The sequence below is a fragment of the Ictidomys tridecemlineatus genome, unplaced genomic scaffold, assembly GCF_052094955.1.
Source record: "Ictidomys tridecemlineatus isolate mIctTri1 unplaced genomic scaffold, mIctTri1.hap1 Scaffold_598, whole genome shotgun sequence".
NCBI classification, from domain to species: Eukaryota; Metazoa; Chordata; class Mammalia; order Rodentia; family Sciuridae; genus Ictidomys; species Ictidomys tridecemlineatus.
In genome coordinates, this window is record NW_027524070.1 from 17,372 (window position 1) to 41,609 (window position 24,238).

A 24,238-nucleotide genomic window follows, 5' to 3' on the forward strand; every position below is an offset into this window, starting at 1 on the left:
TGAGCTGATCAAAGGGGTCTGACTTCTAACAAAGAATAGGCCCATGCTTGTCTTATTTATCGTGGTACAGATCAAGGGGGTCAGTAGATAGTTTTCAATGTGGTAGGAGGGTTGTTTTGGTGCTTGTTTCTTGGTGTTGCAAGGATCTTGAAGGAAATAGGTTGTTTGGTCCTAAAGCTGTGAGCCAAGACAAGGGCCAGCATGATCTGGGCTTTCTTGAACTGGGGAATTTCACCCAGGAGTTCCCAGAAAAGTGGCTTCTGTGCCTTAATGGCTCAAACAAACCCCTAATTTATATATGGTTCTTTTGCTTATTCACATCCAGTCAGGATTTAGAAGACCCTCAGGTATTTCACTTTTAGGGACACAATGGGCCTATACCCTCTTTTGCAAGAGATGGACTATTCTGATAGCTGCTTTCACTCTCCTGTCCATTGCAGCAGCCACACCCACTTTTTCTTTGCCACCTATTGATCCCCGATACCCCAGGATATGATGACCCTCATGAAGATCCTGTAACTTCAACTTTGAGCTTTTTTTCAAAAGACATTTATTCAGCGTCATGATCAGACTATTACATTTAGCAATCAACAGCCCGGGTGCCAAAAACAAAGTAGATTAATACCCTTTGTGGAATGCTTTGAACTTTTCACAGAACAGAAACTAAAAATAACCTGTTATACAATTAGTCGCAAGTACAGCCCTTGAGTTTTTTGCCCATACATATGAGTATTGTCTTAACCATGTCTTCTTTGTAGCAGCTAGGCCCTGCCAACACTGCTTGGCTGAGTTCACAAATCTATTGTAACCTTTAGCTTCCCTGTCACTTCTCTGGCTCTCCTCTCCTGCTAAGCTTTGTTTCCTGGCAGTATTAAAACCTTCTGCCACTGCCATGGCTACTGCTGCTGCTGCTGGAACCACCATTACAATCATGGTTTCATGATTTGGCAAATATTGGCCTCTACCACCATAAGGTCCAGAGCTTCTGCCTCCAAAGTTTCCACCCTTCATGGGTCCAAAATTTGATGACTGATTGTTATAACTCCCAGAATCATTGTAGCTTCCACCATCTCCAAAATTGCTTCCATCATTACCAAATCCATTGTAGCCATCCCCACTGCCACCATGTCCACCACCATCATGGCTGCCACCAAAGTCACCATGACCACTGAAGTTCCCTCCATGACCAAAATTGTCATTTCCACCAAGACCACCTCCACGACCACCACCAGTTTCCAGAACCACTTTGACCTCTTTGGCTAGATGAGGCACTAGCCACCTCTTGCTTTGACAGGGCTTTCCTCACTTCACAGTTGTGGCCATTCACAGTATGGTATTTTTGAATGACAATCTCATCCACAGAGTCATGGCCATCAAAGTTACAAAAGCAAAGCCCCCTTTTTTTCCACTGCCTTGGTCAGTCATGATTTCAATAACTTAGATTTTCCCATATTGTTCAAAATAATCTCGTAGGTGATGTTCTTCAGTGACTTCTTTAATGCCACCAAAAAGATCTTTTTCACAGTTCAGTGGGCCCCCAGTCTTTGAGAATCTTCTCTTGAGACAGCTCTCTTTGGTTCCACAACTTTTTTATCTACCTTGTGTGGTCTTGCATTCATGGCTGCATCCACTTCCTCCACAGGGGCACAAGTGACAAACCCAAAGCCTCTAGAGCGCTTGGTGTTTGGGTGTCTCACAATCACACAGTCCGTGAGTGCTCCCCATTGCTCAAAATGGCTTCTAAGACTTTCATCAGTTGTTTCAAAGCTCAGCCCTCCAATGAATAGATTCCACAGCTGTTCGGGCTCTTTAGGGGACACTGATTTAGACATGATGGCAGCAGGAAAAGAGACTTTAACGATGCTTTCTATGCTGCATCCGCGGGCAGAAAAGCCAACTTTGAGCTTTTTTATTGTGTTTTGTGATAGTTCAATTCTGCACTTTTCGTTAATGTGATAAGCCATGTCCTTCGCTAACCTGTGGAAATATACACTTAGCCTCTGGCTATTGGAACAAGAAATCTCAACAGTTTCCATCTTGGTTTGTGTAACCAAATATTTCTCCACACCTTGAGTTGACCTTTGTTATCGTTTAGAACTGGGGTGTCCCCCAAAGATCCATGTATTGACTATGGTGCTATTGAGAAGTGAGGAAAACTTTATGAGGACAGGAGCTGGGTCACTCTCTGAAGGGCTCTTTGTGTCCCAGGCCCTTTCCTCCCTCTCTTTCCTCTCTTCTCTGTCTCTCTTCCCCCCCTCGTATCTACTTTCAAAAAGAATAAATTATTTAACATTGCTACCATAAAGGGAGCAGTCTCTTTTGCCACAGATCCTACTGCTAGGATATTCTTCCCTACCTCAGACCCTAAAGCAATACAGTCAACCAAACTTGGACTAAAATTTCTGAAGCAGTGAGGCAGAAACTAATATTTCCTCCTTTAGTTTACTGTCTTCAGTAGTTTCCTCACAGTGATGGAAAGCTAACAACCTTGATGGTGCAAGCAATATTGTTTGTAAAATACCATGGCAGACTTTATTTTTAACTTCAGGGACTCTCTTTATATGTTTTGTTGTACTTAAATAAACATCTCTGTTTTTTAAACAATTTTTAATGAATTGACAATTTTTTTAATGCAATGAATGTGGTGGTTAATTTTATATGTCAACACACTGCCTAAGGAATACCCTGATAGCTGGTAAAACATTATTTCTGGGTGGTGTTCTGACAGTGATTCTGGCAAAGATTTGCTCTCAAAGCAGTAGACTGAGCAAAGTCTCCCTTCTTAGTAAAAGCAGGCATCATCCAGTCCTTTTAGGGGCTCATCAAAACCAAAAGTCATAGTAAGGGCAAATTCCTCTGCATGATCTGAGATGTCCATCTTTCCTGGTTCTGGGATATGAAAAACCTTCACTATTTCTCAGTCTCCATGACTCAGATCAGGACTTAAACTATCAGCCCTCAGTCCCAGGTCTTTGGTTCAAACCAAATTATACCCCTTGCTTTCTTGATTCTCCTGCCTGCAGACAAACACTAAAATTTCTTGGCTCCATAACTCACAAGCCAATTTCTACAATAAGTCTTTTGGTTCTGATTCCCTGCAGAACTCTGACCAAAAAGTCTTGGTAGAGAATGAATGATATTTTATATTTCCTTCATATTGTAGAGTAAAAACAAAACAAAACAAAACAAAAACCAGTGATTCTGCTAAATTGGTTCATATAAGTAGAATGTAAGGATCACTCTTAACAGGTAGTCTAGATTGCAATCTCAAACATTTTGCTGGCTCAAAACAAATGTTCTTGTGCTTAAGGTATGAAATTTTACCCCAGTGAACTTCACCCTTGATAGTGATTTTTTGTTGTTGTTGTTTTAACCGCAAAAACCTCAACCTGACCTCACTTTCAATTACTAGTCCTGCTGCTTCCACCCGCACCCAGAGGTCCATTGCCAAGTTGCCTGCAGATTTGATTGCACATAGCCATCTCCATCTTGAGACACTGGCCAGTGCCTGGGGGATGGGGGGCAGGATGCTTGCAGGTTTGCTGCCACCACCACCTCACCTCGTGGTGCAGCCAACTCTGTCTGGGGACACCAGCCAAGACCTAGATGTCCTATGCCAGGGTGCCTAGTGTTTGGCTGCCCTAAGGTCCTCCTGCTGGGAGTGCTGGTGGCCACCATCTTGCCAATTCTTTGCAGGGTCCCTCCTTTGAGCACATCCCTCATGGTCTTTCTGCAAGGTGAAATGGTGTTCAGATTCTGGGACTGCAACATGGCTGAGCCTGGGGTATCTTACATCCTTATCTGTCAGATAGTGAGTGGGTCTGCATGGGTCATTCATGTCCAGGCAATCCTGTGAAACTTCACAGACTAGGGGCATTTTGCCTGGGGGAAGCATTGGTTGGAAATGCTGAAGAGAGCCAAGTTTCCCAGCACCACTAGTCCTGAAGTGTCCAGCGACAGATGGAGCTGGTCAGAAGGTTGTAAGAGGGTGTGAGAGCATCTTGCTATCAACTTGCCCAGCCAACCAGTCTGGCCCCCACCAGACTGGAGCTATCATCAAACTCTAGATAATCCCACCTATCACAACTCTAAATGATCTCAAGTCTAGCCTATTTTGCAGTCATTCTAACATGTAGTAAGGTGGGATGCAGACTCTTATTTCAGGTAAGATGGGGATCCTGACAAAAAAACACAATACAACATTACATCTGAAACATAAATTAAACAAAGACTAAGAGAAATTTTAACTTTCTTTTTGTGAAAAAAGCAGCAAAATGCATCCCTGTTTTACAATTTCACCTTTAAACAGATCAGACTCTCATTATTAGCTTCCAAAAATGTATTTAAATTCCAATTCCAATGTGAAGATTAACACCAAATTATATATATAACTTATTCAAAATGTTACTTGATACAGCTATAAAACCTCAAATTACATGAATAAATACCAACCAAATTTGTTATTTTTATACAAATAAGAGATTTTGCTACACATAATTTTAGTTTGGAGAACACTAACTTTGCAAAGCTTTGCATTCAACTAAGTTTAACTTTAAAGTGCAATTTAGAATCCAGAGTGTATAGTAACAGTAATCACAGGTCTCTATGGATTAACAAAATCAATAGCCTTAAGTTTCTTATACATTTAGGAAACAGGGTTAATGATAAGAAATTGACTTACTCAAAGCAAACATATATAAGACAGGTCTTCAATTGAGAGCATGGTCCTTCAATGTCAGATACAATGTATAAAAGAGAGCACTTAGTGTTTATCTTGCCAGTAAACTTGCATATACTTTCATTTTATAAACTTTTAAAAAATATTTTTCAGTTGTAAGTAGACACAATACCTTTATTTTGTTTGTTTATTTATTTGTTTCTTTGTTTTTATGTGGTGCTCAGGAAAGAACCCAGGGTCTCTGTTCTACTGCTAAGCTACAACCCCAGCCCCTCATTTTATAAATTTTTACATAATACTTATACAAGGCTTAGATAGCCATAGTTCTCAGTATATGTGACTAGGTATAATGAATACATTATACCTAGTCACATATACTTAGGGTGACATCTATATTGGTAGGTTTAAGTAACAGTTGTTTGATTAACAAGTTACAAAGTAATTATTTCAGACTTTCAAAAAGATAAAAACCTTAATTACTTTAAGACTTAGTTTCCACAAGCCCAACAAATAGAATAAAATTATCTTGATAGATAAATTATAGCCAAATTAAACAAACACACACCTTCCCCTTCCCCAAACTTTCTGTAACTTACTTAGACATTCACAACTTTACATCCTTAGTTTTGTCACCTTTAATCTGGGACGTTAGCACAAGAATATTACTTTACCAGACAAAATATTTTCTCATTCAGAAACATTTCTCTTACCTTCTAATTTTCCATACTAAAAAATGTATTTCTATACCTGTAATTTTCTTTTATATTTACTATTTTGGGAACCTTTTTAAAATTTATATTCTGAAACAATCCTTATGAATGTTATCTGTGCATTTAATTTACATAACAAATTTCATCCCAGGAGAGGGTTGGACAATCCAACATATACAATAATTATGATTTAATCTTTTTCTCCTATGTTGCTTTCAATGACATTTTTGAGCCTGACCTGTCTCCATGAACACTATCACAATGCCATCAACTTTAAGTGAGTTCCCCACTGTCACTTGTACCCAGAGGCTCCATTTGGGCCTTTTCTTATACTAGCAGACTGATATGCAATGAAAGAAGCCCTTTCCATTTTTCTCTTTAGGAATTCTTGAAGATCCCTTTGCAGAGGCTGCCTATGGAACACAGGTTGTCCTTAGTTTCTGTCTTTTTCTTTTCTGGGTGCAGTTATTTGTCCTGCCAGACTCCCCAGGCTTTTAGTTTATGGGATAGTGTTGTAGCAAGAACACTGCTTTGTCCCAGTGATGAATTTGCCCTGGCCAAATGGAGTGTCCTGTCAGATCTTAACAATGGAGACTATTCCTGTCCCCAAGTCATAAACTGACAGAGCTGGGACCTACTATCACATCCTTTGTAGCCAGCGACCTCCACCCCCCACACACACCAGAACAAAATGGGCAGAAAGGCAGGACAGAGTCCAGGCTTTCTTTGGCTATTGTTCTAGAGCCCAGGCAGTTTTCTGTGATTTTCCCCCAGGTTTAGGGCTGGTGTCCATGACCCACAGTGAGATGACCTGCAGCTGACAGGGGCCAGGATGAGGAACAGTGCTAGGAGTTCCAGCTCTGGGTTTAAAGACTGAAATCTTTTGACCCTTTCCTCTGGTGTCTTGCTATCCTTGCACACCAGCAGCAACACCTTTGGCACCTTATGCTTAGTTCCTGATGGTTGAGAACCCTGATCTTCTTAAGTGCCTGCCCATACGGGATCCTTCATATACTTTACTCCTGATAGGCCTACTTCAACTTCTGAATTGTATAATAATCCAGAAAAACCATTCAAAAGTAAGACTGTGTTGCAGTAAACTGTCTTTCTCTTAGACAGGTTTATACCTATTCATGGTGAAAGAAAAGTAATCACTGCACTCGGAGCAATCAAGGGATCTTTATTGCAGCAGTGTCTGATTGACTCGGAGAAAAAGAGGAGAGAGAGAGGGCCCAGCAGGAGAAGGTTTTTAATAGCTCTTTACTGTGCTAGCTGCCTTGTTGGTGTACAGTGATTGGGTCACACTGTAGTTGATAAGGGTGTCATCTTCTGCCTTCAAGCAGATTGGGCATGGGCTAGGTGTGGGTTTCAAATTAAAAAACAACAAGAGGAAGTAAAGGGAAAAGGTGCAAAATAATCATCCCAAAAGGAAGGGCTAATGAAGGGTGGGAACCAGACAGGTGAGCGCTGAGTGTTCAGCCTGCCCCACAGCTAAAATTTGTTCAGCCTGCTCTGCAACTAACAGTACTTCCTTATATGTGAAAGGCACTGGGTTTGACATTTAGCACCACATAATACTAAATAAGATAAAGGTATTGTGTCCATCTACAACTATAAAAACTTATTTTAAAAAATGTAAAACCACAGAATGGTGCTGTAATTTGGTGGCAGAGCACTTGCCTAGCATGTGCAAGGCACCGGTTTTCATACTTAGCATCACATAAAAATAAAATAATTTTAAAAAGTAAAACTATGAAAATGGTATTACCTAATATTTTCCATAAGGTTAGTCCACTATTCAAGTTTGTCTGAAACATGAATACTGTTCAGTCTTACTGTGTGCACATTCATCATAGCCCAGGAATGGAACTTACTTGAACGGGAAATTAGAACTCACTGAGAACACTGAGGACTGTCTTTATCCTGGCTCTCTGCCCACACCCAGCACTCCCATTTTCCTGTTTCCAGGTCTATTCTCTTCCTCTAAGTCCAAGATTCACTCCACTTAGCTGAACACTAGAATTCTTGTCTCTGTTAAAGTTAGGCAGAAAATCATTCAGTACTTGAAGCTACCAAACATGAATGGCAATACAAGAGTGGCACCCAGTCTGAAGCAAGGGATGGTGATCAGAAAAACATGGAAAGGACCAGACATTGAAGGGAGGTTTATAACCAATTATTTTAATTTCTGACTGTAAAATTGATTCATACTGATCACACACCATTTGAAAAGTAAGAATACATAAATAACAAAATTAACTTACATGTACATTAACAACCCAAAGATAATTAGTGTGAGTGACATTAGGAAGATAGCCATGTAGGAGTGCTTCAGCTTCATCCTGCCCCTCCCATAAAAATTCACCCCACAAATATCCACAGACAAGAGTGACCGGAGACAAACATTTAAATCCAGAAAAGCAAGGTTCAAGTGGTAAGAGAGACCATTTTTTTCCCAAGTTCTCCCTTCCCCAGCTGGAATGAAACCACACATGGCCCATCCCCCTACACACCAGGGTTTCTACAGTGGAAAATGTGAGGTGGAGGTGGACATTCAGCTTCACCACCATTCTGGAGCCCTTCACAAGAGGCAGGCCCCTGTCTCTCCCCACTAAAAACATTGAGAAACCTTTCAAAACTGGATCAACTGTAGCATCTATAAACAAAGACAGAAGAGAGAGAGAACTCACAGCAAAAGATGTGTAGATATTGGTGGATGCCCTATGCTCTGGCCCAGGGCACACTGCAAAATTCTGACCTGGCCGGGCAGTTGTGGCAATCCTGGTCATATAGTGGTAACTAGTGGTCCAACAGGTTCTTCAGAGAGACCAATCCAGATAGTCTGATGGGACTTTCTGAATAGGATGCCTCTTGGAAAACCTCACAGGACAAAGTTAACTAGGAAGAATGGAGTAAGTATACATACTTCAAGCTTTATAGTGTACATGACAAATATACACAATATTATCTGTCCATTTTTTAAAATAATAAAAATTTAAGTTTCAGCCAATTAAAAATAAAACAGAGGTCAGTATGGTGGCTCATGCCTGTAGCAGCTCAGGAGGCTGAGGCCCTAAGTAAGCAACTTACTGAGACCCTGTCTCTAAATAAAATATAAAAAGGGCTGGGGATGTGGCTCACTTGTTTAAGTGCCCCTGGGTTCAATCCTTGTTACCTCCCCAATATATATATATATATATATATATATATATATATATATATATATATATATATATATATATATATATATATATCACATTTCCCAATCAATTAAAATATAGCCCATAGGGCTAGAATTGTAGCTCAGTGGTAGAGCACTTTCCTTGCAAGTGTGAGGCACTGGGTTCAATCCTAGGACCACATAAAAACAAAGGCATTGAATCCATATACAACTAAAAATGTTTTTAAATACTTATTTTTTAGCTCTAGGTGGACACAATATCTTTATTTTATTTTTATGTGATGCTGAGGCTCGAACCCAGTGCCTCAAGCATGCCAGATGAGAGCCTACCACTTGAGCCACATCCTCAGCTCCCAAAAAAATTTTAAATAGAATAAAATATACCTATAGACTACATAAATTTATCTCTCATGCAAGCCTGCACCCTCTGGCCTTAGCCACACACTCAAGATAAAAAATTTTATGGGATTATTTGTTATCCTCCCAGGGAGTCTTAACTCAATTTCAACACATGGGAATCTATTCTCCACTGGAAATTTTGTTAATTTTAGGCTCACTATGAATACTGTCACATTCTTGTTGAGAAAAATTGGACCGCTTTGCATTCCTACCATAGTAACAATTTCACTTCCCTTGTCAACGCTGGGTCTTAACAATTACAAGTTTTTACAAAAAAGTTGCCCTCGATGAAATGATGCACTTTTAAATTGGATCAATTTGCACAGCATTTTATTCTAGGAAATTGTATACAGGTTTAAACATGTATGATTATTGCAATGTTCTCTTTTTGCTAAAGTAACTAATGGGAGACCATCTTCATCTTCATCAAAGAGCTGGCTGCATATAAATCTGATGGACAGTCCATAGATTGCCATGCAGAAGGAAAAATAAAAGTCCTTATAAAATGAGCTAGTCTGGGAGGATCTTTAAGATGTAATATTTTAAGATATATACTGAGAACAGCTGAACGTATATGGGCTCCATATTTGCTTTGAAAATAAACATTAATACTAGACACAGCTCACCTTTCCCTAACGAGAAGTGTTCCCAAACTCATTCCAAGTTTTCCTGTCTGATGTCAAAAAATAAATGTATTTGAAAAGCCACTAGTATTAGTTATCAACTCCCCTGATTCTGCAGTGTCCGACAATCAACCTAGTTTATTGTCAAATTAGAACAAGAACATGATCCCAGCTCAGAAGCTTAAAGGTGTCGCTTGCTTTGGTAGCAAAGAAAAGCAGAGTGTGCTGGACATGACTAAGCTGGGCCCACTTCTCTGCCCCCTAGCTTCCCTGGGCCAGGTCCCAGGATCTGAGTGGGCGCCTGCTCCTCACCCACCTCCCCACCAAGTACAGCAACAGCTGCCTGACAGGACGTTACCACTAGACAAAAAACTGCTGTGCTTTTTTAAACACACATGTAAGAAAAAAAAAGAAAGAAAAAACAGCACAACTTGTTTGGGACGAAAAGACTTGCAAAACATGTTTTTGATAAAATCATTTAAAAAATTTTTTTAGTTTATTTATTTTTATTTTGTTATATGTGACAGCAGAATGCATTACAATTCATACTACACATATAGAGCACTTTTTTCATATCTCTGGTTGTATGCAAAGTAGAATCACACCATTCGTGTCTTCATACATGTACTTAGAATGATGATGAAGTACATGAAGATGTATGAAGGCACGAATGGTGTGATTCTACTTTGATCAAACCATTTTTATGGAAAAGAAAAGGGCGGAGACTAGAAACGATGATGCAGAAATCAAGGGAAAGCAGCCTCACTCCCTTCAGTGAAAAGTCTCGGGCAAGAGGAAAAGAGAAATTTCAGTAAAGTACTAAAGCGGAGGCCTAGAAAGTCTCCAGGATGCACGCCCACCACAGTGCCTAGCCCGGCCCACACCCCCGCGCCTCCCCCGCACCCAGAAATTCCCAGCACCCCCTGCTCACCCTTACCAGCATGCACAAATTCCCTGCTCCCCGCTCCCCACTCCGTCCCGAACCCCGCTCCCCCCTGCTCCGGGTGGATCCCAGAGCCCCACTCCAGGGCCCCAGCCCCGCCCCCTGGCCCCAGCTCCGACCCCTGGCCCCAGCTCCTCGGGACTGCCCGGCACCCCTCTTCAAGCTGCGCCCACAGAAGGTCTGTGCTATGGGCCACCCGCCTAGCATCCAGCTTCCCGCCTCATCCTGACTCCTGCCTCCTGCCTCCAAACCGGTCTTAGCCCAATGTATAGAAGTCTCCACGCCCAGCTCCGCTCTCTGCCCCCGCGCCCGCGGATCTTTTAAAAAGCAGCCGGCACACACAGGCACCCCCTCGCGCTCCAGTGTAATCCACACATGGCTCTGGATACCCTCACCTGGCTGCTCTTTTCTGTCACCCTAGCTCTGCTTCTACTGCCCGAGTGTTTCTGGCCGGCGCGGACCGGTGAGTTCAACTGAAGAGGACTTGGACCAGGTGGGACTGAGCCTGCGGGGGCGGTGGAGGGGCCTGAGGAGGGGACCCAGGCTCAGTCCTGCCATCAGGTGTACATACGTGATGCCTGTCACATGACTTTCTGCCACCCCTTAAGTTTTATCTTGTCTGGTTCTCATCCTCAGGCCATTGAGAGGAGCTGGAAAGAAAAAAGTAAGGGCAGGAGATGGGAGGGGCAAGAGGAAAGGAGAATGCAAGCTGGCAATCCCTGGTGATGTCTCCCAGCCTTACCGCTGTCTCCCCAAAGCATGCCTGAGCCACAGCGACCAGGGCCAGGTGCACAGAGGCGTGACCCCACAAGATTAGGACAACAGATATCCCTAGGCCCGTCTCTGCTCTACAGACTCTCATCCCAAGGCTCTTCACCCTTGAACTTCCCACCACACTTTGCCTGGGGATCTCAGAACATGCGCCCACAGAGCCTCAACTGCCACCAGCCACAATCACTTTTCTGTGATTCAGTGAGCTACCACCCAGCTCACCTCCCTTCACAGCTTTTCTCATCTAGCCATGCCCCATCCAGGGCCTCCCTACCTTCCCATCCACCTAGGAGACCCTAACCTCCACCAGGACCACCTGGCACCATATACCCATGCCTGAGGACATACCCTGCAAACATCCCCACCTCACCCACAGATCCTAACACAAGAGGAGGGGGCCCCATTTTTCCAAGTATGACCTTGGTAATGGTATAGAGCTGGGGTCATCTAAGAAACAGATAGTGCAAAGACCTCTTCAAACCCCAATTCTTTTGATCAAGTCCTAAAGATTTCAGACATTTTGCCAGAATAACAAAAATGAGTTTATTGAAGAGATAGGAAAAGGAAAAGGCAGCACTCTCAAGGGAGAGAGTGGGTTCTCTCAGAGAGGAAAGAGACAACCTGCCTCTCCTGTGTTCCAGTTGTATTGGGGATCCCAGGAAAGTTTCCTGCCCAGGCCCATCTCTTGGCATATATATATATATATATATATATATATATATATATATATATATATATATATACACACACACACACACACACACACACTTTAGGTGTAGTGGGACACAATACCTTTATTTTATTTATTTTTATGTGGTGCTGAGAATCGAACCCAGGGCTCTGCATATGCTAGGCAAGCACTCTACCTCTGAGTCACAACCCCAGCCCACCTCTTGACTTTTGACTGACATCAGGGTGACATCAGATTTCAAGTTAGCTTTGCCATGACAACTCTCTCTCCTTGGCCCATGCTGACTGGTTCTAAATGGAATTTTAATCATTTTTATAGGTTTTATGGTTAGAAGGAATTATCTTTATATTCCAAAATCTGTTCTGTGAAACACCCTTCACATAGCTCTCCCTTCAAAGTAACTTGGGTTCCTCTTATCAACATTATTTTCTGCCTAAATTTCTTCCAGATAACAGGTACTTTGCTGAGGAATGTGACATATCCTGTCCAGCAGAGTTAGATAAATTGCTTTTTAGCAAAGAAAGCATATGGGGGTCAGCACAGTGGGACATTTTATAATTATTATTAAATTATTCTCTTGACATCATGTTCCCACCATTGTCAACTGTCTAACAGCAAAGGTGCTATCTATACGTTTCTGTTGTGGGAGCATCTATAGACTCCTGACCTTGGATCCTAAGCCTATGTAGTCTACCTCTTGGGGAGCCAACATCTTATAGTGGTATAAAGTAGGCACAAGTTGCAGACAGTAAAGGCAGACAGTAAGCACTTTCAACTCTTCAGAACACACTATACCTGTCCCTATATCAAATACTCAATTCTGCTTTACTGTGAGAGGAACTAAAGACAACATGAAAATGGATGGGGCACTAGATTTGCCCACTGTCCTAGTCATCTGACCCTAGATAGAGTGTCTCCAATGTTGGTGCCCATTCCCAGGTTGTCTTCCCCAAATAGTTGCTGGTTGTCACCCAGCAAGCACTTTGGCCCTTACCAGTCATCATCAGTGACCTCCTAGACAATGTTGATGCCCTTCTTGCCAGGTTTTTCATTTTGTTTTATTTTTAATTGCTACATATAAACATAAAATTATATATATTAAAGGAGGTGCCATGTGAAGTTTTAATACTGTGTGAGATTTAAATCATGTTAAATGTGTCTGTTGCTACAAGCATTTATAATTTCTTTATGGTGAAAACTTTCAAAATCCTTTCTTTTAGCTACTTGAGATACACAGGACTTTGTTGTTGTCTATACTCACCCCACTGTGCCATAGCACACCAGAACTTCTTACTCCTACATAACTGTAACTGTAACTTAGGACCCCTCAGTCAACATTTTCCCAGCCCTCCTTTTTCAATTACCATATACAGCCTCTGGAACCATTCTCAATTCTCAACTTTTGGGATCAACTTTTTCGGATTCTATCTTCAAATGAGATCATATGGTACTAGTCTTCCTGTGCCTGACTTACTTCCTTAACATAATGATCTCTATTTCCATCAATTGTGTTGAAGATAACAGGATTTTGTCCATTTTATGGATGAATAGTTTTCCAGTGTGTGTTTTGTATCACATGGTCATTATCTGTTCATCAGTAGATTGTTTCTGTTCTTTGTCCTTTGTGAATAGTGCTACAATAAACATGGGAGTGCAGGTGTCTTTGGCCTTTGTGAATAGTGCTACAATAAACATGGGAGTGCAGGTGTCTTTGATAGACTATATTTATTTCCTTTGGCTAATACCCAGTAGAGGAATTCCTGGATCATATCCTGGTGTTATTTCTTAATTTTTGAGGACACTCCATACTGCTTTTCCTAGTGGCTCTATGAATTGACATTCCCACCAATAGTATATAAGGGTTCCAAGCCAGCACTTATTATCTTTTGTGTATTAATAATGACCATTCTTAGTGGAGGGAAATGATATCTCATTGTAGTTATGATCTGCATTTCAAAGACAATTTTTAGTACTGAGTACTTTTGCATATGCCTGTTGGCTATTTGTGTGTCTCTTCTGAGAAATGTCTGCTCAGATTTTTCTCCATTTTTTAATCAGGTTGTTGGGTTGTTATTTTTTTTAGTTCCTTATGTAGTCTGGATGTTAACCTCTCATCAGATGTGCCATTTACACACATCTTCTTCCATTCAGTACAGTGTCTCTTCACACTGAAAATTGTTTCCTTTGATGTGCAGAAGCTTTTTATCCTGGTCTAAGTCCAGGCCTTGTGTAATGGTATAGTGAGGATGCCTAAAAATCTGTTCCTCATAGAACTTTTGATAACAAGTACAAATGTTTTCAACAATCAGCTTTGTCAGGCCTCTGAAAATCAATCAAAACTTACACCAACGTGAGGAGAATTTATTCAAGAAAAATGGCCAAATTTCAATAAGAACAATGAGATTTATGGCATGTTAACATGACCCATTCCCATTCCCCACACCCATCTTGGAAGTGGCCTGGAAATGGAGCGAGTGCACAATGTTCTAGGAAAACTAGCATCCCAGCCCAGAAGGTGCACTCTGGCCTTGGTGCACTCTGGAGTTGCCCCATTCATAGGTCTCATCATTATTTGACTACACAGAACTCATTCTTGGCAAAAGTGGGCAAGGGGAATTCCTACAGCAACTTTGTCTATATATATATATATATATATATATATATATATATATATATATATATATATATATATATATTACTTGTAGATGGATATAATAATTTTAATTTAATTATTTATTTTTATGTGGTGCTGAGGATCAAACCCAGTGCTTCACATGTGCAAGGCAAGCATTTTACCACTGAGCCACAACCCCAACCCCTACCTTCTCGTTTAAAAGCAAACTAATTTTATACTTAAGGGACTCCATCTTCATGGCCTAATGCTGCGACCTGCACTGCAGTTAATTCAGGAAACCAGATGAGGGGCAATAGGGGATTAGAAAAGACAAATAGATGGTAGAGTGCTTGCATTGCATGCACAGGTCCTGGATTTCATACTTAGCACCATAAAAAAAAAGACAGACACAGAGGGAGAGAAAAAGCTTGGACCTGGTAGATATTACACTCTGGTGGAGTGCAGTGACCATGAGTCAGCTCAGCACATTTATTATATGTTTTATCATTAAAAGGGTTTTGTGAGAAAGTTTCTTTAAAGCAAGCAGAATCAAGATCATAGCTATAAGCAGCCCAATTATGATAATTAGCTTGCACCCATAACTTTCTACCCTTGAACAGCTGGCATCTGAACCTCAAGGTCAAGAACTGGATAACTCTGTGGCTAACAACCTCCTATTGAGCAGGGTGTCACCACAGCAACTGGGCTATCTCAATAGCACCTTCTCCCTGAGAGTTCCCAAGAGAGGCATCACCTCTGTCACAGGACAGTTCAAGACTCATACTTCAGTCACCACTCCCAACAACCAATGACTTTGTCACAGGAGAAGAAATTTCTGGAGAAGGGGTCTGAGGATTCCATGAAGCAGGCTGACTCAGCTCAGGACTAGCTGAGTCCTTGGCATATGCATCAGAGAAGAATTTCAGCATGAGCCAGACAAAGATATAGACTGGGCTTTATTTAGGAAAGTAGATACACATCCAAGGGAGAACGCAGCTGACTTGAGTGAGGAGCAGCCCTGACTTGGGCTGGGGGCCCAATATTTAGAGATGAGCTGTACTAGAAGCTGGAGTGGAGGTGGATCCAGGGTGGGGCTGCAAAATTTCTCCCAAGTTTTTCTGCACTTGTGTATTTCCCTCATTTTACAAGGGCACGGGCCAAGGTTTGCAACTGTGTCTTCTGCATCTCGGTGGCATGATTCTGCACTTCAGTGGCTTGAGGGTGTTTCCCTTAAGATTCCATATTTCTCTCTCTTTATCCTAAATCCCTAATACACATTGTTGATTAGGTTTCAACATATAAATTTGAGGACAACTCAAATATTCAGGCTATAATAATCCTTCTGCTGAATTGTCTCACCAAATAGATGAAGAAACTTGAATAAGGCACATAGCCCTTGTATTTGTCACTTGAATATTATCAGAGTAAAAACCAAAGGCCTAGGTATCTCTATAGTCAGGCCAACCATTCCCTACTCTGTCCCCTGCTCACTTAGTCCCTACCCCAGTGCTTACTCGCTGGTCTTCAGCATATTGCAGAATTCTCTAGCCTAAGAGCCTTTGCACTGCCATCCTTTCAGACTGGACTGTTCTTCCCTGAGGAATCTACTTGTGTCATTCTCACATCTAGTTCTCAGGTGACACACCCTTCTATGCCTCCCCCTTTTGAATCCTTTATTCATTTATTCTTTATTTAATTTTTAAAATTGTCATATAATATATATATATATATATATATATATATATATATATATATATATATATATTCCCCCTTTAACCATTTTGTTTGTAAAGGTATCTATTTAAAATTGTAATACCTCCACCTGCTGGAACAGTCCTGAACCTTCTCAACCTGAGTTTTTCCCCTCCCCTCATTCTGTGACCTATTTAAACACACTGTGCCAGATTTTGATTGCTACTGTAATAAATTACATATATATATTCTTTCATTGTTCTGAAGATGTAAACACCAAACTCTCACAGGGTTATAATCAATAATCATTTCTTTGTAAGGCTGTATTCCTTCAGAAAACTCTAAGAAAGAATATATTTCCTGGCCTTTTCCTGATTCTATTCTTTAAGTCTATTGATGTGATGAATTCCAAAATCCTAAATGGAACACTGGACATCTTTTTTGTTTTAAGTTTAGTTTTAATTTACACTTCTCTAATTGCTAGAGATGTTGTCATATAGTTTTTGACCATTTGGATTTCTTCTTCTGTGAAGTGCCTGTTCATTTCCTTTGCCCATTTATAGATTTTGTTTTTTAAGTTTTTTGAGTTCTTTGTATATCCTGGAATATGATCCTCTGAGGTACAAGTTGCAAATATTTTCTCCCATTCTATAAACTCTCTCTTCATGTTCTTAATTGTTGCCTTTGCTGAGAAAAGGCTTTTTAGTTTAATGCCATCCCATTTATTGATTCTTGATTTTATTTCTTGTGCTTTAGGAGTCTTCTTGAAGAATTTGGTTCCTAAGCTGACATGATGAGAGATGGGCCTATATTTTTTTCTACTAGGCACAGAGTCTCTGCTCTACTATCAAGGTCCTTGATCCACTTTGAGTTGCGTTTTGTGCAAAGTGAGAGATAGGGGGTCAATTTCATTCTGCTATGTATGGATTTCTAGTTTTCCCAGCACCATTTGTTGAAGAGGCTGTCTTTTCTCTAATTTATGTTCATGATGCCTCTATCTTGTATGAGATAACTGTATATATGTGGGTTTGTCTCTTCTATTTGTTTGTCTCTTCTATTCTGTTCTATATATTCCCTTCATACTGGACTGTTCTTCATAAATGTTTTTATGCCAATACCATGCTGTTTTCATTACTACAGCTTTGTAGTACAATACAAGGTCTGCTATTGTGATGCCTCCTGCTTCACATTTCTCACTAAGGATTGCTTTGGCTATTCTGGGCCTCTTATTTTTCCAACTGAACTTCATGACTGCTTCTTCTATATCTATGAAGAATGTCATTGGAATTTTAATAGGACTTGCATTAAATCTGTATAGGACTTTTGGTAGCATGGCTGTTTTGATAATATTAATTCTGCCTATCCAAGAACATGGAAGATTTTTTTTTCCATTTTCTAAGGTCGTCTTCAGTTTCTTTCTTTAGTATTCTATGGTTTTCATTGTGGAGGACTTTTACCTCTTTGTTAGATTGATTCCCAAGTTTTTGTTTGTTCTTTTTTTTAGGTTATTGTGAATGGAATAGTTTTCCTAAATTCTCTTTCAGCTGATTCATCATTGGTGTGTAGGAATGCAATTGATTTATGGGTGTTAATGTTAAACCCTCTTACTTTGCTGATTTCATTTATGACTTTTAGATGCTTTTTGGTGGAGTTTTGGGTCTTCTAAATGGAGAATCATGTCTTGGCAAATAGGAATAGTTTGAGCTCTTCTTTTCCTATTTATGTTCCTTTAATTGCTTTCTTTTGTCTAATTGCTTTGGCTAGGGTTTTAAGAACTATGTTAAATAGGAGTAAGAAAAAGAGGGCATCCCTGTATTGTTTCAGTTTTTAGAGTGAATGCTTTCATTTTTTCCCCATTTAGAATGATGTTGGCTTGGGTTTAGCATGGATAGTTTTTACAATGGTAAGCTATGTTCCGATTATCCCTATTTTTATCCTGTTTTGAGCACAAATGGATGCTGATTTTTGTCAAATGCTTTTTCTGCATGTACTCACAGAATCATATGATTCTAGTCTTTAGGTCTATTGAATTACATTTATTGATTTCCATCTGTTGAAAAAAACCTTGCAGCACTAGAATTAACCACATTTGATCATGATGCAGTATCTTTTTAATATGTTTTGATATGCTACTTGCAATTATTTTATTAAGAATTTTTGCATCTATGTTCATCAGGTATATTGATCTGAAAGTTTCTTCCCTTGAAGTGTCTTTGTCTGGTTTTGGTATCAAGATGATATTAGATTCATAGAATGAGTTTGGAAGGTCCCTCTTCTTTCTTACTTCATGAAATAATTTGGTGTAAGTTCTTCTTTGAAGTTCTGGTATATTTTGGCTGAGAGCCTATCTGGTCCTAGGCTTTTCTTTGTTGATAGCATTTTGATGGTGTCTTCAATATCATTGTTTGAAATTGGTACATTCAAATTTTTTATGCCCTCCTGATTCAATTTAGTAGATCATATGTATCTAGAGATTTAAGACAGAAACTTTTGACAAACTGGTAAACTGTTTCCTTAAAGAAACTTCCTCCAATACCAGAGATCTTGAATAGCCTCCAGATCAATCATCCAGAAACATCTCTCCACATAATTGAAGAACTTGGCTTCCATTTTGGGAAGAGAAGGACCCTTTTGTACTTTCTTTCATTTCTGTTTTTTTGCTTTGGCAGAAGTGGGTCTTTGGTTTTTCAGGAGTTTTTCCCTGTGTTCTGGAGGATTCTTGACCTCTTGATCTAGGTGTCAGTGGTTTTTCATCTTCCCTGTTCTTATGTCATTGTTGTGCATTTTTAGCTGGAGAGTCACAAAGAGGTTTCCTCACTAGTGCTTTTATTTAGTTTCTTCATCAACAAAATCATCATCTTTAGTAGCAACAAGTTTTACTGCTTTCTGTTGAACCTTACTACTGCTTCTAGGGTCCAACTGCTTTTCACATTCACTAAAGAGCTTGACATCCTTCTATGCTTCTGACCTGGGATCTTCCTCCACAGTGTGCATAGACCAGGGACCACACTTCATATCAAGACCATACATGGTATAATTTTCAAGTCTCCAAGGGAAATTATTTACTGCACAGACATTTTTCAAAACTGCCACCATTGCCTTACTGGGACTGCCTTCATAATCCATTGCCTTTGTTTCAGCAAGGTGCAGTTCATTCTTTGCACCACCCATCAAAAGACCATTCTTAAAAATTACTTGTGTTCATTTTCATCATTATCCACCTGAAAGTGATCATCTTTGTCAGCCTCTATTTCTCAACCAAAAAGGTAATTCTGGGGCTCTAGGGCTCGTGTCTGTATTGACTGAATCTCTCATTGTGGGGTATTGAATGCAAATGGATCTCAGTCTTTAAGAAGACGGGTTTGAAAGGTTAGAGGTAATGGGACAGAGGAGAGTGAGGTTGGGAAAAAATACAGACATGGGAAGAAAGCAGATAGCAAAAGAGGCAGGGAAAAGAGAAGAAGCAGTATGTAGAAGGAAGAAACTCATATAACCTCCAGCAAGCTCTGCTTCCCCTACAGAGACTGGGTATTCACAGTGAATTTTGTTTTTTAACATCTGCATTTCTAATTTTTAGAATTCTATTAATAAGTAATTCTGTTTTGCATCACCTGCTAAACATGCCTTAAACAACCTTTTTCTTCATTGAGTTTCAATAGACTGGTCCTTAGTCCTCCAATGGTAGGTTTGGGGCATGCCCACACCCTAGAGGCTAATTTTGCGCATTTCTCTGAGACTTATTCTCAATAGAAAGTCTCCAGTATATTCCAGTAGCTATCTTCTTTTGCTACTTATGCTGCTAGTAGAATCTTGGAAGACTGTGAGTCATAAGTGTTAGCAAGAACTGGTTAGGGGTTGGGTTTGTAGCTCAATGGTAGAGCACCTGCCTTGCATGTGTGAGGTACTGGGTTTGATCCTCAGCACTACATAAATAAATAAAATAAAGGTTTCGTGTCCATCTAAACTAAAAATAAAATAAAAAATAAAAAAGAACTGGTTGGGAACAGAGAGAAGAGATTGGGGCTCCATGCTGGGCACAGATAAGTGGATACCTCTTCTAAAGAATGGGGAAAGGGTGTGGTTTGGCTAGAGAGGTTCCCTGGAATCTGATGATCAGCTCATAGGGCACCAGCCTAGGACACCAGACTAGGTTCTGTGCTCCTGTGTGGCAGCTCCCTTCTGCTGCCATGTTCCTGTATCTACTCCATGATGATCTGCCTGAACACCAAGACCATGATGAATTGACCTGTGATCCCTGATGCCTCCTTTTTCTCTCTGTTGGAAATACTGACTGTTCAGCTAGGTTTTAAGTTTCAGGAGGACAGATACCATCTTGTATTTTTTGTAACCAAAAGTTAGTAGAGGTCACTGAAAGTGCTTTCAGATTTTCTCCTAGTAACACTGTGCCTGTGAGGGGTCCCTGATAGAACAAGAGCATCCTACAATCTCAGTTAAATGTGACACCAAAATAAGGATCTAGAAGATTAAGGGGGTCTAGGATAAAGAGTCCTCTATCTGCCAGCCTGGCCCTTCAGAGGGAGTCTGAGAGTCACAAAAGGATGGAAACTAATGGCCCTCTTCTCCCTGTCCTGAACCTCACATCCATATTTCTCTCACAGTTACCCACTCTCTTTGCCTCAACTTCACTGTCAAATCTCAGTCCAGACCTGGGGAGTCCTGGTGTGAAGTGCAGGGCTCAGTGGATAAGACTGCTTTCCTTCAGTATGACTGTGAGAGCAATAAGATCAAACCTTTAGGTCACCTGGGAAGGGAGGTGAATGCCACCAAAACATGGACACAATTGACCGAAATGCTGAGAGAACTGAGGCAAGATCTCAGGATGATCCTGCTTGACATGGACTTGGAAAAAAAATAAGACCATGGGTAAGTATGGAATGGGGTGAAGAGATAAAACAGGAGAGAGGAAGGGATGGAGTGTACATGTGGAGGAGGCTCTGGATGTATTTGTGTAAAAGAGATTAACATTGGCCCAGCCTTAGAGGGATGTGGGGCTTAATGGGCAAGAAAGGGCAAATCTGGAAGAAAAGAATAAAGGCCTCTAAATGTGCAGAGAAATGCTCAACTTATTGGGAGGTGATGAATCTATCAAGAGTGAAAGATGATAGTTTTGTTGTGTATTGCAGGTCATCTCACCCTGCAGGCCAAGATGTCTTGTCAGTTTGAAGGAAAAAATCACATTGGTTCATTCTGGAATTTCAGCATTGATGGACAGCCATCTCTCTACTTAAATGTGATGCACATGGAGTGGACAGTGATTAATCCTAGAGCCAGAGGGATCAAGGAGAAGTTGGAGAATGAGAAAGAACTGACAGAACGTTTAAGGAAGGTCTCCATGGGAGATTGCAATCAGTGGCTCGGGGAATTCTCAGAGCACTTGGAGGAAATGCCAGGTAGAGAGCTGAGTTACTATGAAACTCAGCAGGATGGGAAAGATGTGGGAATTCTCTTTAAAGGTCTGATGACTTCCCTGTGGGGTGTGAGCATGTGCATATAATGGAAAATTTGATGGGCTGAATGACTGACTTCTTCATCGGCTTCTTGACTGGACAATCAGTGATAGCCATGTGGATTTGTCACTAGCCTCCTTTCTCATCTCACCTCCCAAGGTCTCTTCTTTACAGAAGCCCCCATTGTCCATTAATCAATGATGCAGTCATTAATGGTCGGCCAACTAGTTCCCAGGTATATATATATATATATATTTCTGTAAACTTCCAGGCCTTCTCTTGTTACAACAAATTGGATGGACTTTTGCTGTCCCCTCCAGTTGTAATGTGAGCTGTATAAGGACATAGCACAACCTCTGTTCATCTCTGTAGCCCCAGGACCTGGTAGAATAATTGTCCCATGATGAGTCAGTATATATGAGTTGAATGCACTGTATGGGGAAAACAGGTGCTGAACAATGGATATTTTTAATTTTGACAGGGATTTTGCTCTTTTGTTTGTTTTAGCACCAACATCAACAGTCCCAGTTACCAGTGGGTCTCCACGTACCTCATCTGTTTCAGTGACCAGCTTAGGGATCATCATTGTCTTAATTTTAGTCGTCAGTCATCATCATCTTCATGCCCATCAAGTTGTATAGGAAATCAACAGACACCATGAAAGGTGAGGAATAGTCTGTCCTCTGGCCTTTGGGTGGTGCTGTCTCAGTCTGGTAGGGCCTTAGGACAGGTGTCCCACCAGTTTCACCCAAGCCCCTGGCCACTGATATCTCTCCACAGAAGTAATGCCCTTCCTTAGCCTTGAGCACTGCCCATTCCACAGTAGTGCTGGAATGACTGCTGCTGAGTAGAGGAGGCCACTGTAGGTAGCACAGCAGTGCAGTGAGAGGAGGGACACATAGGAGTCTCCTCCTGAGTGGGGCAGTGCCTCAGATCTGGAGAATCTGGTGGGTGTTGGCTCCAGATCTTTGGTTGAGGAGTTATTTGCTCTCTGGGAAAATATAACACAGGTTAATAGTTTTCCTTAATGTGTAGAAGCTGTTCCATAATCTACTATGTCTTCTGTGGACCATGGGAAGGCAACATCATCAGACCACCCTTGGTGGCAAGAAGTGTCCTTAGATGACTGTCTCTACTCTGCCACTCTTTCCAACAAACTTTCCTCCATTTGAGTGGAATTGGAAAGCCTGTACTCATTTTCCTTATTTATAGAGGAAGATGATTTAAAAGGATATTTATCTTGGTTTAATGAGGTTTATCTATGTATTCACACTTATTTTTGTATATAATTAAGTTACTGATGGACAGAAACCACAAGTCAACTCTGCTAACTCACTAGATATTATGACACAAATGATTAAGGCCATAGAGTGAAGTGACATGTGGATATATTAACATCTTGTTGTGACACCTGGCACAAAAGCTCTTAGCAACCTTCATTGCAACCCAGAGGAACAAGGCATGTTCTGTCCAAGAAAGATTGGATCTGAAGCCCTGGAGGTGGGCAGGAGGCTCTTTCAGATATTCTTTCCTTAAGGGCTCTGCCGCAGCCTTGGGGATAAGGGCTGCTCCCCAGACACATCATCTATGAATCTTTAGAGCTGTTTCCCTCTCAATAGATAATCACTGTTAGAATTAATAATTCCTCATACTAAACATTGCCTCTATAAGTTACTTTAGTTTTAGTTTCACAATTGGACCTAGAGTGACACCACTGCTCTCCAAATCATTATTCTGTATTATTTTGGCATGGCCAGTGAGTAACTCACCACACAAATGCCCCTTCCCAATGCATACTTCTCAGTCTTCTCTAAAACTACCAGTGAAGTTCCCAGTGACTGAATACGCTGAAGCAGAAGGATCACAAGTTCAAAACCAACCTCAGAAACTTTTTTTTTTTAATGGCATCTTTTTTTTCTTATAATATTTTTGTTTTGTTTTAGTTATTTATTTTTAGTATTTTTATTTGCTCTTTTTAATTATACATGATAGTAGAACGTATTTTGACATATCATACATACATGGAGTATAACTTCCCATTGTTGCGGTTTTTACATGATGTGGAGTTACACTGTTCATGTATTTATATATGAACATAGGAAAGTTATGTCTGATTCATACTGTTTTTCCTTCTCCCACCCCCCTCTGTTTCCCCATTTACCTTTGTCTAATCCCGAGAACCTCCCCTTATTGTGAGTCAGCCTGCAGCCTCAGTAGCTTAGTGAGGCTAAGCAAGTTCGGAAGACTGTATCAAAAATAAATAAATTTCAAAACACTGGCAGTATAGCTCCGTGGTACTGTGCCTTTGGATTCAGTTTCCAATATCAAAAATTTCTATTTCTTAATAAAAAGTAAAATTGTATAAGTAAATATTACCTAATATTTTCAAAAGATTAGTCTACCATTCATGTCAGTATGAAACACATGAGATCATCTGAACAGGTAAATGTTGTTGCCCCTGTACACCC

At 40.6% G+C, this 24,238-nt stretch overlaps 1 protein-coding gene and 1 pseudogene across 1 annotated transcript; one reads left to right on the forward strand and one right to left on the reverse strand.

Annotated features, from left to right (window-relative positions):
- Nucleotides 1-712: 712 nt before the first annotated feature.
- On the reverse strand, nt 713-1,845 carry LOC144374159 (heterogeneous nuclear ribonucleoprotein A1-like; annotated as a pseudogene).
- A 19,058-nt stretch (nt 1,846-20,903) lies between these two features.
- Nucleotides 20,904-24,037, forward strand: LOC144374160 (retinoic acid early transcript 1E-like). The gene is made up of 3 exons (XM_078037079.1): nt 20,904-21,186; nt 21,447-21,713; nt 22,278-24,037. The coding sequence occupies exons 1-3, from the start codon at nt 21,183-21,185 to the stop codon at nt 22,409-22,411; spliced, it is 405 nt and encodes a 134-aa protein (XP_077893205.1). The 5' UTR covers nt 20,904-21,182; the 3' UTR covers nt 22,412-24,037.
- The last annotated feature ends 201 nt before the right edge of the window (nt 24,038-24,238 follow it).

What these genes read in the sequence shown, in the direction of transcription:
- LOC144374160 (XM_078037079.1), top strand. An exon ending in GCACTTGGAGGAAATGCCAG is followed by an intron (nt 21,714 to 22,277) that starts GTAGAGAGCTGA and finishes TGTTTGTTTTAG; the next exon opens with CACCAACATCAACAGTCCCA.